Genomic DNA, 16,945 nt, shown 5'->3' on the forward strand with positions numbered 1-16,945 from the left:
GATACCACAGGTGTAAATAATATATATATATATATATATATATATATATATATATATATATATATATATATATATATATATATATATAAACTTACTGTAGCTACTGGGAACAGTTGATAGAGGAATTACGTGAAGTATATTTTTATGTTTGTCTTTTTATTCAAACGAAATAACACAGAAAACTAAAACAAAGAAGGTGCCATAAAAAAGACAGGCAGAAAATACTGTGCTCAAATACTGGAGAGAGAAAAGACTAAAGGAGTGTTTTTCAATGATTTCATACAGTAAATCCTATTGTTGGAGATTACGGGTTTGTACAGTGTAACAACAATCAAGACTTTAAACAGACATTTCTCTCCAATCTCACAGTGAAACTCAAGACAAATTGACGGACTGATTAAAAGTCCCACTTGTGTGAAATACATCTATATGATATTACAATCCTCAAAGATAAATCATGACAAAAATGCTCAGCATAATTTAAAAAGGTAAATTTAACACTGATAATAAAATTCACAGAACTGTGTCAAACACAATTAATAATTCTCTATTTAAAAAAAGCATGAATTACTGCAGCTTACATGAAGACACAAAGAGCACAAAAAAAATGTAATTGTACTCATCATTGTAAGAATCAACCAACAAAAGAACTAACCAAGAGAGGCAGAGTATTAAACATTGTGAGCATTTCTAGTCACTCAAAGTCTGGTGCGGTGTAAAGAAAATAATAATAAAATGACCAAATCCATAAATTAATACATTAAACTGTGGAGGGGTTTTCAGCTGATTACACTATTTACATGAATAAAATATTTGTCCCAAGTTAACAATCCCTTTTTTTCCGGTACATGTTTATTTAGTGCTAGATTCAACATCATGCACTTAAAAGAACACTGTTTTTATTCATTCAGTGGGCTAACACAATGTGTACAGTAATGTGCTATTCAGCCAGGATCCTCTGAGATAATCATGCATTAGAAACCTCACAAAGCCATCAGCAAGCTCCTATAGCCTCCATTATAACTGCCATAACCATAATTCACACTGAAAGTACCAAACCCTCAAGAGGTACAACTACATTTACCTAGCACGAAATACACCAAATGCAACTCATTGGATAGTCTCTGGAAGAATTGATAATTATTCACGATAAAGACTTTGGCAGAAAAATGTCAAGACATTATACCCAATAAGGTGAAAAATCAAAAGAAAAAATGTTGATGTTTTAAATTGTCATGGTCCAGGAACCTTTACGATGTCACCCAGTTCACTAATCCTGGATCCAACCCCTAGGTGGGTCTGTGTAGCTGTCTTTTATTAGGGAAGTCCTGAGGCACAGTCCCTTGAGTCTGTTTGTCTTCAGAGGGTGAGGGAGCCCCGTTGAGGTCGCAGTTATGCATCAAATCATGGTATAGTGGAGGAGTACGGCGGCAGGGTGGCCTACGCTCAGAGATGGCTGTCTGAATGGTCATTTCCTGTCAGTGTGTATAGCGCTCCATCAAGACGTACCCCATCCTGCAGCTAAACCCTTATCTGAGTCCGTGAGAGTGGATCCTACATCACATATACTAACAGTGGGCCACAACACAGTGCTAATGCCAGTGTCTGTCAATACGTTTACATTTTGTTAACCCCCTGGTTGGAATGGCGTCCTGCTACTGTCCTACAGTTTTAGACGGCTGAGAGGTCGATTCGATTGGCTGAGTTGGTGCTCTTGTCCCAAGTGTTCATCTTGGTGGGGCTCACACCTCCCCTGTTTCCATTCATCTGGAGCAGAGGGAGCAGAGGCAACAGGGTCAACGTCACATTCAGAGGTTCATTAAGCCTGCCTACTGTCCAGAAGTACTCACAATGTCAGAGTTGAAGGGTTTCACATTGATGTTGCGAATCGAGCTGCTTGTAAGAGACCACACCTTTGTTTTGTGCTTGAAGGCAGCTCTGACCTACAAGGTATCAGCACAGCCACGAGTAAGACTAACAACAAATGGAGTGATTAACATCACCTCCCCAGACATGTTAGAAAATAAACAGATTATATCATCACAGTGGGGTGTGGCTTACCTCAGAGTTGAGAAGGCAATGAAACAGGAAGATAAATAATCCCTTTATGAATGAAAGATACACATGATTGCAGTTATGTACTGTTGACAAGGACTAATAATAACAAAAAAGAGTATTGCATGATTACACAGTTACACTGACCTGTAATGAATTGAACACAGCAAACAGGTACTGGAACATGAGCGACTGATCGTTGATAGCCAAGACTCCAAAGATCCAGGAGATGCCCAGAATCGGAAGGAGTACAGCCACTGCCTTTGCCGTCAGCCTGTATACACAGCGAGACAGGGACATAGTCAATGTCAACTCTCTACTGCGTGTGTTATACATAATTGTGTTAATGTCAGACTGACTGATTCAGAGTTTAGATGATGGTTTCAGCCCTATGGCCAGACACGATGACTCACTTGACTGAGTTGGCATCTCCATGAACCTTGTAATTCTCTGAACTAATACGAGAGATGATCCTCGTCACGGATATAAGAATCACAATATTCACCTGACAGAGGGAAAACAATACTGTGTACATAAACATATCCCTTTCGTCAGAAAGCTCACGTTAAATAAGAAAGGAAGTGAACCCTACTGGTGATTGCTTCAGATCTCTTACCACAATGACAAACAACGCTGGGGCCACAAAGGCCCAGATAGCCCCGTTCTTCAAAGACAGCCAGCAACTGAGGGAGGGAGGAGAGAAAGAGAGGAACACGCTTGGTCGTCATCTCTCACATTATACTTCCCATCTCTCTCTGTTGGTGTAAATTACTTCAATACAAATGTCTGTTTCATGGCCCTCTATTTAGAGTTCAACCCTACCCAGTGGCACAGAGCTGCCAATAGGTTTCGGATGGCCAGTTTGGAGGGTGTCGCAAGTCTGACTTACTTCCCAACCTCTCCGTAGCTGTCCAAGGCTGACGTCATAGAAACCACACAGATCAGCAGAGGAGACCCTGGGTGAATGGATAACATGTCACCAGATATAAAGACTTTACACACAGCAACACATCCCCTACATTTCATTGTAAGCAACTGCTTTCTGATATTGACTTCAGTCTAATGTTGTCCAAACCAGGTTTGGCAAGAAGTATGAAGCATGTTAGAGAGAGCAGTAGCAGAGGACACAAGTGTGATTTTTGTGGTATTTTCTCATTCCCTATTTAAAACAACTTGGTTCTATTATTGGTCATGCTTCTCTGTTTGTTGTTTTAATGGCTTCCCAAGTCCACAGAGATTTCCAGACTTCCCCAGAACAGAACTGTTACACTAAATAAGGAAATTATGAATAACATTTCAGAAGCTTTTTCTAACTGATAATAACAGGAGCTGTACATTTTTTTAATTTTTCCTTTTTAATACTCAGATGACTGAAAGGCTTTAATTCCAGCTGCTGGATATTTCTACAGATCTTAATTTGCAGCTGGCCACAAACGGCAGCATTGCTTTGGCCAACAACATAGGAAATGATAGAAATTGGATCTTATTTCCCATAATCACTCCAGCATGTGGAAGGGTTCAAGTGTTGCCAGACAGCAAAAAAAAATCTCACTCACACACACACACACACACACACACACCCATGTACATGCACTTACACACACACACATTACTCTGGCCCACGGAGAAGTCCGCCCACTCTGGTCCTCAGAAACCATGGCGGTCTCGGGCCAAACTACATAATCAACATGTTCAATGTGGGAAATGTTGTCCATGATCAGTCTATTGATGTATAGCAGATTGCTGCATGTAGCCGCAGGTGTCAGTGGAAAAACAAATCCAATTTGATTCAAATGGGAACTAAATGTTGATTCACATGACATGTGATAGCCATGTGTGTGCCACAGAGCTCATTTAAAGCAACTGTGAGACATACCCCAGCCAATCCCATAGTAGTAGAAGTGTTTGCTGCCCTCTGAGCCGAACACCTTGATGACCATGCTATAAAGGTGCAGGCCCTCCACCAGCATCCAGGCAAAGACACTGAGGAAGAAGAAGTGCAGCAGTACAGCCATCACCCTACAGGGCAGCTGGGAAAGGAGAAGGTCAAAGGTGATTATGACGTCAGGCAAAGGGTGCCTCGCCCTCATGGGCTGCGGCTGTCATCCGCATTATCATCATAATCATAACACTCACCTGCCTCTGAAGCATTATTATTACACATTATTATCACACATTATTATTACACATTATTATAACACTTTATTATTACACATTTCTGTCACAAATTATTATTAGACATTATTATTACACATTATTATCACACATAACCAAGTGGCAAATCTCTTTGCGGTTCAGGCCAGTGTGTTACTCCGACAGTGATTATGGGGTACTCACTGTGCCGGGGTGAAAGTGGAAACTGATGAGCAACAGGATCTGTGCCACCAGGATGGCAAAGGACAGGTTGGCATGGATGTGGTAACGTTGGTTACGGATAGTGCTCACTGAACTACAAGGATAAAAAAAATATTTTACCAAATGTATGATGAATTATGAATATAGCTTTTCATCATAACGGGATAAATGCCACTCATAAAGGCACGTGTAGAACACGTGAGGTGCTTTAATGTGTTAATTTTTACAGGACTGAAAGATACTCACGACAGGATAGCGAATGTCACAAGTGTGATGGTGAGACAGAAGATGGAGATGGAGCAACCAATGTAACTAATGGTTGATAGCGCCACCTGGTGGGCCTTGGTAAGCTGTGCAAAAATAAGAATCTCATCACAATCTGGGAAGACATTCCAGATGGAAGTCAGATATTCAAAATCATGTTAAGGCTGATTTATTTCAGTGTTATACAGACTAAAAGCTATTGCACTGGATATGTTGCTAGGGAAATAATATAAAGTTGAAGTGAGTTAAAGAGCATTAAACGATAGTTTTCGTTATCTGTTTTGACAGATTAGACAGAAAGCAGGAAAAGACAGAGGAAGGGGTTTCTCCTGGAAGAGCAGTGGGCCAGATGCAGTAGCTCCGCCCACTGGACCATGGTGAACAAGATATGGGTTTTTCACAGGATATGTCAATCCGGCTACCTTGAGATAGACAGGCCAGAAATACTTCAACAATATATACATATCTATATTTTAAAAGCTTGAGTTCAATTGCCGCTCCCTGTAGTACAAAAGCTTCCATTCCCCCGTCACAAGAGGATTCATGGCTAATTTAAGGTTCATTCTTCAGCCGTATGTTACTTTCTTAGGCACTTACTACTGTAGCATCATCGTTCAATTGAGACGGCAAAACAAACAAAAAACGGAGGTGCAATAAAAAACAGAGTAAAAATGACAGCGACACGGTGTACGGACCTGTGTGTGAGTGTGTAAATGAATGTGCGTGTGCGGGGCACGGTGTGTTGATGTTTTATTTAGCAGGAGTTATTTCCAGACGTTGTGGTTTGATTCCCCATTAACTTCAGCATGTGCCTTGTCATTAGGGCAGAGGAGCAGTCACAGCCTTCCAGAATAGGAATGTGTGGGATGTTCCCATCCAGCTAAGGGAAGAGGCTGCTGAACCACTAATTAGAGTGACTGGAGAAAAGTATAGCATCACGGTGACCACTGCTGCAATACATTACCGAGTTACTGAGCTGAAAGAGGGCTTTCCTTTTCTATTTTAGGAATTTGGGATGGACCACGCTCAAAGGGAGAATATATATTCTTGTCTCTTGTTTAATTTCAATGTTGATTTTGTTTTAGGGGAACCCATGCACTAATAGTGATGTGTTCTAGACTGTGTTGGAATATATATTTGAAGTACAGAGCTGCAAAAGAAGGAGACTGTTGCCTTCATGGTGTGATATGTGGCCTACATGTAATGTATTACAAAGAGGGCAATGTCAGAGAATCCCTGATCCAAAACAGACTGTGGGAATAGATGGTTTTTGAGGCATGGACCAATCCCTCATGTTGAGACCCAAAGAAACGTGGTAGTCCACTGCAATGTCCTTCGTAACCACCAGTGAAACCAACATTGTTTCCCCAAAACCTTAAATGACCTACAGAGGAAGAACGCTGAAAACTCTAGCAGAGCTAGGACCCCCGGACGGGTAAAGTTGCAGTGTGGTGAGCCTCAGACCAACGGCCAAATACACTCACATAAATCACATAATGTGGTGCACTGCTGGTTGAACAAGAAAACAGAGGACCCGAACAGAGAGAGAGAGAGAGAGAGAGAGAGAGAGAGAGAGAGAACTTCCAGATGGCGTGAAGGAGAGGAGAGGGTGTTTTACCTCGGTGGGGACCACCTGCATTAGGATGGCAAAGTTGGTGAGATGGTTACACAGACACACAGAGTAGGACATGTTCCCTCCGGCCCTCACACAGCCCTCATTGGACCAAACGCCCTCCTTTGAACTGATGGAGGACGGACAGTTAGACAGGTAACACAGCCAGTCAGACCGGGAACAATATACAGGCAGAAAGGAAACATGCCTGTCAAAATAACATTCGCAAATCCAATGGCACACCATGCCTACATTCGATAACCGGGTTATTCTCTAGGTAACCTGGTGACGTGGGAGGCCCAAAGAGTTTGTTTTGCTGAATTAGGAGTCCAAATAAAACAGTCGTAATTTACAGTCTTGTAGAGGTTTTTTTTATAGAACGTTGGTGCACTCACTCAAAATAGACAGGGCCAAATATTGACACAGCATCGTTGATGTATTATTTGTGTATTTGCGTATATGCGTATTATTACGATTCATACAAGACTGTAAAATACAGCAACATTTTTCAGATTTGATAAAAGAATGAGGTCATACAGAGCACTTTGCATGTTTTTCTCATTTATAGCACGCATTATACTAAAGATCCCAATACACAGTACATGGACACAAAATATTCTACTTGGGATTTGAAATGTGCTCCTATCACATATGGCATTGTTACGTCACAATCTCCTTAACACATTTCTATGCCTGACTCAGTATGAATAGTATGTGGCACCAACCTGTAGTCGAGGAAGGCACAGTAGAGAAACACACTGTTGCTCTGGTTTAAGGCCTGACCCTGCTGATCCCTGTTCTGAAGAGAAAAACAAAGCATGCTGGTCATTTCACAGCTACAGGTCGGCTCCCCAAACGCGTATTGTGCGATGGGCATGTGGAACTTGTTGATATGCTTTGGCATCTTGTCCTCAACCTAAAGAAATCAAACAGAAACCCAATTCCAGGTCTTCCGTTTAAAATAGGTTGTTTTCAGGTATACAAATGGGACCAAGAATAAAAGTGAACCTAAATGAAAGAAAAGGTGAATAAAACAAAAAAGCGTACAATCTCAGTGAAAGACCCCCCACAAAACTTAACGCTTACTTATTCCCCAACCTCTCACCCTTGCCAAGATCTTGTCGAATTTGGTTATTTGGTCTTTTAGGATAAACAAACGTGTAAAATAAAGGTTACATGGAAAACAATTGACTCAATTGTATTAGTGAGTCTTAGTTTATTAGTGTTTGTTTACCACCATAACCCAGAGCAACCTTTTTGGAAAATACATGTTACTGTAATCATCTTGAGAGGGGCATGGAATCCTTTGGAAGCCTTGGAAACAACTTTCCATGACTCCAGTTGGCTTCCCCTTCATCCATAAGCTTAACAAGACCATTAGAGTTGGCTCGATACGCTAAAACAAATAGCCATCTCTTTTGAATTTGGAAGAATGAACAAACTATTTGCGTTCTGTTTGCTGAAATCAAACAACAGTGATCCTTCCACTGGGACAAAGAGACCAATAAACATCTAAACAAGACATAAGCTTAACAAGCTCATTCAAAATAAAAGCTCAGCTGTGAAGCAAAGGTGATTATTACATTGTGTGAGACTCCCTAGTGTCTTAAAGCCTTTTATTTCACTGTAACTCACTATTTCCATGTTATTCCTTAAATCAGTTTGGGAGTCCCCAGAGACAGTGAGCTAATGGTTGAAGTAGGAATGTGGTAATTAGGGCCTGGACATAATTTCAGGTTCAACCTAACACTCTGTCCAATCTTTCCTCAACACAAAACATAGGCTGGCGTGGTAAACGTGTAGCGCGGACACACCTCTCCTCGTTCCCTGGGCCTTAACGCAGGAACTGGATCAGAGTATGTTGAGATGGGCCATCTCCATTTCCTTCTGGAAAAAGTGAGTGAGAGGCAGTGTGAAGCTGCCGGCGAGTTGGTTTCCCGAGCCCTGCCATGGCTGCTTCACATGAACTCCCGCTCAGTGGTACGCTCACCTGTACGCTGTGTGTGCTAGGGGTATGTGCTAAGAGGACTGCTGTATAGGCTTTGAGGGCAGCACTGACGTGCCCGGCCAGCACGGGAAATGGCTGTCTTTGACGAGGTGTTTGGGACCCTCCGGGGTTAGTTTTTAGGGCCCTGTGAGGGTTCTGGTTGTGGTTCTGGTTGACTGTAAATAGAAGCAGATGGTAGGGCGATGTCCAGCTAAGATCCCTTCACAGCCCAGTAAGACAAAGAACATTGACACAATTTCATCAGTGGCATCCCTTTACTTTCTAACATTTGTTCTCTACTATTGCTGAAATTTTGATACCGCTAATATTTTACCAAGGTGACTGGGGAACACATTTTCCACGTTGAGTGAATACAGAAAGGGAAAATGTTACTAACTCTGACATGGAGCAGACACGAGTTGAGAAGCACACTGACAAAAACTGACAGTCACAGATGTGAGAAGTAGTATTATTCAGCCGCAAGTCTCTGTGGCAGAACACATTGGCTGTCGTCCAGTGGGCGTTTCTGAGCACATATCTGGGGAGAGACAATGATGCGCAGCAGAGTCTCTTCGCTGTGTTAGAATGCAGAGAGGGAGAGACAGGCATCAAGACAGCGAGAGAGAGAGATGCAATCTGGTGTGTGTGTGTGTGTGTGTGTTTGTGTATGTGTGTGTGCCGCTGCGCCCTCCTTATGTCTCCCTGGTGCCCCTTCGGCATCACCGTCTGCCAGGGACGAGGGCTCCGCTCCAGATATTTATTAACAACAGAAGGCAAAATGAGCCTCGGAAATCACTCCGAAAGCGTTCAGAGAGCAGATGAGAGAGAAGAAGACAGACAAAGAGACAGTCAGAGGGGACCTGGGTTTGGGTCTGGATGAAGACTCTGGGCTGCAGGTCCTATGTCCCAGGAGGAAGAGTACTCTCCGAAGGTAGCAGGGGATTTTTGGTATGCCATGACTACAGGCCAATCATGTGGTAGCTTGTTGCATAACAACATTTGGGGAGAAGAAGAGGGAGGTGTTGTGGGGTGGGGATGAATGGCATATGCTGGTGATTACGCCTCCACACACCCATCCCCACCCAACCCATCCCCACCCACCCATCAGATTAAAAACCTGTGCTACAGCAGTATATGGACAGTAGAGCAGATTAAAACCTGTGCTACAGCAGTATATGGGCAGTAGAGCACATTAAAAACCTGTGCTACAGCAATATATGAGCAGTAGAGCAGATTAGAACCTGTGCTACAGCAGTATATGGGCAGTAGAGCAGATTAAAACCTGTGCTACAGCAGTATATGGACAGTAGAGCAGATTAAAACCTGTGCTACAGCAGTATATGGGCAGTAGAGCAGATAAGAACCTGTGCTACAGCAGTATATGGACAGTAGAGCAGATTAAAACCTGTGCTACAGCAGTATATGGACAGTAGAGCAGATTAAAACCTGTGCTACAGCAGTATATGGGCAGTAGAGCAGATTAAAAACCTGTGCTACAGCAATATATGAGCAGTAGAGCAGATTAGAACCTGTGCTACAGCAGTATATGGGCAGTAGAGCAGATTAAAACCTGTGCTACAGCAGTATATGGACAGTAGAGCAGATTAAAACCTGTGCTACAGCAGTATATGGGCAGTAGAGCACATTAAAAACCTGTGCTACAGCAGTATATGGGCAGTAGAGCAGATTAAAACCTGTGCTACAGCAGTATATGGGCAGTAGAGCAGATTAAAACTTGTGCTACAGCAGTATATGGGCAGTAGAGCAGATTAAAACCTGTGCTACAGCAGTATATGGGCAGTAGAGCAGATAAGAACCTGTGCTACAGCAGTATATGGGCAGTAGAGCAGATTAAAACCTGTGCTACAGCAGTATATGGGCAGTAGAGCAGATAAGAACCTGTGCTACAGCAGTATATGGGCAGTAGAGCAGATTAAAACCTGTGCTACAGCAGTATATGGGCAGTAGAGCAGATTAAAACCTGTGCTACAGCAGTATATGGGCAGTAGAGCAGATAAGAACCTGTGCTACAGCAGTATATGGACAGTAGAGCAGATAAGAACCTGTGCTACAGCAGTATATGGACAGTAGAGCAGATAAGAACCTGTGCTACAGCAGTATATGGACAGTAGAGCAGATAAGAACCTGTGCTACAGCAGTATATGGGCAGTAGAGCAGATTAAAACCTGTGCTACAGCAGTATATGGGCAGTAGAGCAGATAAGAACCTGTGCTACAGCAGTATATGGGCAGTAGAGCAGATTAAAACCTGTGCTACAGCAGTATATGGGCAGTAGAGCAGATTAAAACCTGTGCTACAGCAGTATATGGGCAGTAGAGCAGATAAGAACCTGTGCTACAGCAGTATATGGACAGTAGAGCAGATAAGAACCTGTGCTACAGCAGTATATGGGCAGTAGAGCAGATTAAAACCTGTGCTACAGCAGTATATGGGCAGTAGAGCAGATAAGAACCTGTGCTACAGCAGTATATGGGCAGTAGAGACGGTGGTTAAGAGCACTTGACAGCCCTGGGCCAAAGCACATGCAGCTCTAGATTGGAAAATGATGTTATTGAAGAAAAACTGATTTCACAGCACTATGTAAAAGTATATATTAATGATTGTTCAACAATAATAATTGTGCTCAGATACCCAAGACCAATTCAAAACGTACAGTTGCGATCCACCAATTGAGAACCACTGTCTGACAACATCTTCCAGGATTTAAATAAAGACTGTGCTCACTCAAAATAGTAAATGGACTATAGATTGTTTTAAGTGTAAAACACAATAAAACGAACAAGTTGGCCATATCTTTATAATTTCCATATATTTTCCTGCAAAGCATTCTTATTGATGACATGGAAATAATTTAGAATTACTCTGAGGTGTGGAATCTTTACAAATGAAAACAAGTCTAGCACAAATGTGTGCCCCAGACAATAAAATAAAATTACCCCAGTAACACCATTCCAATGAAAACCGTTGCTGCCTTAGCGTTTGAGCGAACAGGACACTTCTGATACAACCTAAAGCCTGGGTCTGTACAACATGGACAAAGTGCAAACATATGCATCTCCACACGGCAACATTCACTGTAGTTAAAATAACCCACAGAAGGAAACACTTTACAGCTCAGTGCCTGGAACAGAGGTGTAGTGAAACACAATCCAGCCCAGCAGGCCAAACACAGCAAGTTGTTATCACAGAGGAACCTGAGTGATGCATCGCTGACCTAAGATTGGTTATGAATATGATACGTAGTACCTTCAAATGGTGAGTCTGAGCTAACCTCAGGACAGTTTGGTTTTAATTACAGGTAACGTTGCTATGAAGCTCCATAGAGTCAGGCACCAACTCATTTGGAGAGCACACGGAGCGACCATCTAGTGGCCCTGGACAGAATGAGGTCATGCTGTCAGGGGAAATGTTCTGCTTGCAGCTGTGGTCCGAGACAGACACAAAAACAACCACTGAAGTGTTAATGCACGTGTGAAGGGTATGTAGAAGAGGGACGCCCATTAAACACGGACGGTTACTACTTGGCTTTGGTAGAGGGGGATGCCGTGATCTGAAAGTCCAAAGAGATCACTGCAGTTAAATTGCAAGACGCTTATTTTCAAAAGGTATGGCACAGTGTTGCCTAACACAGCTTTTTTTTTTTTACAGATATATTCGTATATTTAACTAGTTACAGTACGCGAATAGGGACATAACCATACATTTTTCTTTTGCACCGGGTTGGAAAGTAAGTTCCATTTGAGTAACTTTGACAAAGGGGAACAAAGCAAGGGAGAGAAAATTTGGGGTGGGGGAGAGAGAGAATTCAGGGTCGGAGGAGAGAGAGACCCTTATAGCAAAGCTCCTGGCAAGAGGAGGACTGCGATCGCCAGGCCACCATCTGCGATTGATCAGCAAGCCACACCAAATGTGTAAGAGAGTCTGTATATGAGGGAGGGAAAGAGAGGGGAAGAGCGGTAGAGGAAGATGGAGAGTGAGAGTCTCACCCTCAGGATTTGAGTTGGGCGTGTACTGTGAGTTATAAAAAGACTGGCAATAAAGACAGCTTATTATTGTGGCAGAGACGACTGATACCAACTTTTGGCTTAAAAACACTGGGTATTAGAGTTCTTGTTCAGCATCCACTCTTATTTTAAAGCTCCTGACTGTGCTACATTTCCCCCAACTTCACTTTTCAAAAGCCAAGAATACCAGTGTGATTGATTGCAGGATAAAAAAAAAAACGGATCTATCAAATGAAGCACCTGAAAAGGGGCTTGATGCAGTGCAGCGTCAATGTGTCGCTCAGTTCTGGGAAAGCGAGACCCTGTACATTCTCCCTTTCATGGAGCAGCTGCCGGGCCACTCCAACTCACAACTTTATACGCCTGGAAATTAAAGTCCTGGTGTCAAAAAGCTTTTTTTATCCCTTCTGTTTTGACACTGAGCAACGCCGGCATTCCTCCCGAAATCCCTCCCTCCATATCTTAACCACATACCATCACTGTGACGCTTTGAGAGAGGGGATGGGCGGCATTTTTATTTTTTACGCATGTATTAATGTTTAACTGCGTACTCCCAGTGCCCGCCCCTCATCTCAGCCCACGTCCGACAGGGCTAATAAATCACAGCTGGAGCCAGGGCCAAATCAGCGCTAGCACAAAATGGCGCGAGGAAACGTACGGGGCCTACAGGATAACCGATAACAGCTTCACTCCATAGCGGAGCCGCTCCCCGGATCCCTGTGGGCTGGGGTGGCGTCACTTGGAACCGGACTGATACGGCGCGGCCGGTTAGCTTTGAAATGACACAGTGTCGCTGGATGTCTGGTGGAGGTCTGAGCTCACAGGTTATCAATCAAACATTCGAGGCCAGATATTAACGGAACATCCTTTCAGACCTCCCCTTTGAACGATGCTAATAGCCATAGGACAAGGTCATTACAGATCCTGTAGTTAATAAATCACACATAGTTTTAGTCACTCTCACCGACAGGGTTCGTGGGATTTTATTTTTCCTCCCATTAGACAGGTGTCCTCCACATGAGATAAAGGAGGCGAAGGCATCTATGGTTTGTGTTGGAGGTCTGACAGGAGGTGACTGCTGTGTTACAGTGATCCTAATACACATGACCTGTGGTTACCATGGCACCGTGACCAGAACAGTGAAATATGGAGGCGCTGACAGGACTATGCTGCTCCTGACTCTATTCCCTTTCTCAGACTTTAATGAAGTGGCTTGATGTCTGTATCTCCTCTCGCTGCCTAAAAGCCTTGGGAAAACAGAAGGGTCAATAACAAATCATTTAGATGCCCCTGTGCAGTGGAGCCCGCCACGGGAGACCATGTTGGGAGTGGAGTTGGACAGACAGTAAAGTGAGGAGTGAACAATTACGGGAAAGGTCTTCCACATAGTTTGGGATAAGTTTCCTTCTCTAAGTTTGGAGGGTACAATGTATTCAGTACATCTGTGCTGACCAACCAAGCAAAAAGCAGTAACTGCTCATTTGGTCAAAAATGAGTTAATGTCATTTTTTGGAATATTAAATACATGCTTTATCAAGTGGACAAGTGTCCTGCATTTATTGGATTGTTTTTTGGTGAAAATGGGGGTTGATATTAGCAGTAAGTCCCAAAGGTTACTGTGAAACCAAGGAAAAAGATTTCAGCGCGGCTTCTTCCTAACTTTGCGCCAGTTTGCTGTTCTTTTATCGTCGGATCATGTAATATGACAGACGCAATTACCTTACGTGTAACTAAAACTGGTTTCTAAAGTACACAAAACACAAACCCGATTCCAAAAAAGTTGGGACACTGTACAAATTGTGAGTAAAAAAGGAATGGAATAATTTGCAAATCTCATAAACTTATATTTAATTCACAATAGAATATAGATAACATATCGAATGTGAAACATTGAAAGTGAGACATTTTGTAATGTCATGCCAAATATTGGCTCATTTTGGATTTCATGAGAGCTAGACATTCCAAAAAAGTTGGGACAGGTAGCAATAAGAGGCTGGAAAAGTTAAATGTACGGATAAGGAACAGCTGGAGGACCAATTTGCAACTTATTATGTCAATTGGCAACATGATTGGGTATAAAAAGAGCCTCTCAGAGTAGCTGTGTCTCTCAGAAGTCAAGATGGGCAGAGGATCACTAATTCCCCCAATGCTGCGGCGAAAAATAGTGGAGCAATATCAGAAAGGAGTTTCTCAGAGAAAAATTGCAAAGAGTTTGAAGTTATCATCATCTACAGTGCATAATATCATCCAAAGATTCAGAGAATCTAGAACAATCTCTGTGCGTAAGGGTCAAGGCCGGAAAACCATACTGGATGCCCTTGATCTTCGGGCCCTCAGACGGCACTGCATCACATACAGGAATGATACTGTAATGGAAATCACAACATGGGCTCAGGAATACTTCCAGAAAACATTGTCGGTGAACACAATCCACTGTGCCATTCGCCGTTGCCGGCTAAAACTCTGTCGGTCAAAAAAGAAGCCGTATTTAAACAGGATCCAGAAGCGCAGGCGTTTTCTCAGGGCCAAGGATCATTTAAAATGGACTGTGGCAAAGTGGAAAAGTGTTCTGTGGTCAGATTAATCAAAATTTTAAGTTCATTTTGGAAAACTGGGATGCCATGTCACCCGGACCAAAGAGGACAAAGACAACCCAAGTTGTTATCAGCGCTCAATTCAGAAGCCTGCATCTCTGATGGTATGGGGTTGCATGAGTGCGTGTGGCATGGGCAGTCTACACATCTGGAAAGGCACCATCAATGCTGACAGTTATATCTAAGTTCTAGAATAACATATGCTCCCATCCAGACATCGTCTCTTTCAGGGAAGACCTTGCATTTTCCAACATGACAATGCCAGACTACATACTGCATCAATCACAATGTCATGGCTGCATAGAAGAAGAATCCGGGTACTGAAATGGCCAGCCTGCAGTCCAGATCTTTCACACATAGAAAACATTTGGCGCATCATAAAGAGGAAGGTGCGACATAGAAGACCTAAGACAGTTGAACAACTAGAAGCCTGTATTAGACAAGAATGGGACAACATTCCTATTCATAAACTTGAGCAACTTGTCTCCTCAGTCCCCAGACGTTTGCAGTCTGTTATAAAAAGAAGAGGGGATGCCACACAGTGGTAAACATGGCCTTGTCCCAACCTTTTTGAGATGTGTTGATGCAATGAAATTTAAAATTAAATAATTTTTCCCTTAAAGTGATACATTTTCTCAGTTTAAACATTGGATATGTCATCTATGTTGTATTCTGAATAAAATATAGAAATTTGAAACTTCCACATCATTGCATTCTGTTTTTATTCACAATTGTACAGTGTCCCAACTTTTTTTGAATCGGGTTTGTAGATGCAGTTACAATGCTAGTAAATACACTGTCATTTTAATAGTAGTTAATAATTAATTGCAGAAAAAATAATGATACTAAACTTACAAATACAAATGACAGTTGCTACAATTTATTTTGGTTTTGCCCCATCATTTGTAACATTTCACTACATTGAAGAAGACAATTACTGCCATTTAAGTGTCATTGCTTGATGTCACAAGAAATCCAAACGTCTCCAATAATGTACCTGAAATTCATTTGACTGGACCAGTGGATCCCAACTTTTATAATTTTCTGGACCACCACATTAATTTTTCTCTGCCCAAACAAACAGTAAAGAACTCCCTAGTGCTCATTTTAACATTAAGTCTATAGTCTCATGAGTATCAAGTATCAAGTACAACTTGTTGATAGGCCAAGTACCCCCAGTACCACCACATTGCCCCAGGTTGGGAATAAATGGTCTATAGATTAAAGCTACTACTGCCTTTTTATTTTGGTAGGGCATTGTTCTGTACTGTATTGTATTTGGTGTTGGTACTTTGTTATCAAAACCTATATCACATATAATTTGCTAATTAAAACTCATGAAAGTTAGCTGAAGTTGCCAGGTGAATGTGCATCCCCTGAAATGTGTGACTTCATAGTTGGAAGTGTATGAGCATTGTGAACAAATCTTGACGCAGATTCCTGGGCTTATCGCAATCTTCGACTCTCCCAAATATGTTGGGACTTGTTGTGATGACATAGGGCCATAGAAACAACTTGGGGATTTTTTTAAACTTCAAATCAAAATAAGTAAAAATACCTTCTTTCATCTCTACTTTATTTTGGGACCGTAAAAATGAACAGTAAAGAAGTCAGGAGTAATTGTAAATAGAAACACCTTGAAACAAGATGAAAGAACACTGGAACACATCTCCAGACACATCATAACAGTGGAGACACTCTCCCCTCTCCTGTGGTGTCTGCTAAAACAAACACAGTCATCATGTTATAGGAACCCAGCCAGATCATTGCAGCATAAACATTTATTTCCATGGGGAAAATTGAGGCAAACAAAGCCCATTGCCATGGTTTCACAAAGCTGCATGGTTTTCATTTGTGCTCTTATGGGAGATGGAAGAGGAAAAAAAACACCTTTGATGGCGATTCACTAGCAAGTTAATATTTTTAACTGAGAAGCTCACATGGCAGTGGAAGCACATTCTCTGCAAGTGAAGCGAACTGGGCTGCTTACATGCCTGTAACTCGGCTGCCGATGGAAAACGACTGCATCTTTTATTTTTGGATAGAGAATATT

The 16,945-nt window shown here is 42.2% G+C and overlaps 1 protein-coding gene across 2 annotated transcripts in view; it reads right to left on the reverse strand.

Annotated features, from left to right (window-relative positions):
* Positions 1-159: 159 nt before the first annotated feature.
* Positions 160-16,945, reverse strand: part of adgrd1 (adhesion G protein-coupled receptor D1) — a 30,043-nt gene continuing 13,257 nt past the window's right edge. For both annotated transcript variants that reach the window (XM_020052159.3, XM_010895059.4), the window contains 12 exons: positions 7,012-7,085; positions 6,293-6,416; positions 4,657-4,760; positions 4,393-4,504; positions 3,932-4,085; positions 2,945-3,011; positions 2,672-2,738; positions 2,469-2,560; positions 2,203-2,329; positions 2,062-2,103; positions 1,851-1,943; positions 160-1,767 (listed from right to left, as the gene is read on the reverse strand). In XM_020052159.3, the coding sequence (XP_019907718.2) occupies positions 1,672-1,767; positions 1,851-1,943; positions 2,062-2,103; positions 2,203-2,329; positions 2,469-2,560; positions 2,672-2,738; positions 2,945-3,011; positions 3,932-4,085; positions 4,393-4,504; positions 4,657-4,760; positions 6,293-6,416; positions 7,012-7,085 (1,152 nt within the window). In that variant the 3' untranslated portion in view covers positions 160-1,671. The remainder of the gene's footprint in view (positions 1,768-1,850; positions 1,944-2,061; positions 2,104-2,202; positions 2,330-2,468; positions 2,561-2,671; positions 2,739-2,944; positions 3,012-3,931; positions 4,086-4,392; positions 4,505-4,656; positions 4,761-6,292; positions 6,417-7,011; positions 7,086-16,945) is intronic.

Source organism: Esox lucius, chromosome 13, assembly GCF_011004845.1.
Source record: "Esox lucius isolate fEsoLuc1 chromosome 13, fEsoLuc1.pri, whole genome shotgun sequence".
Taxonomy (NCBI): Eukaryota; Metazoa; Chordata; class Actinopteri; order Esociformes; family Esocidae; genus Esox; species Esox lucius.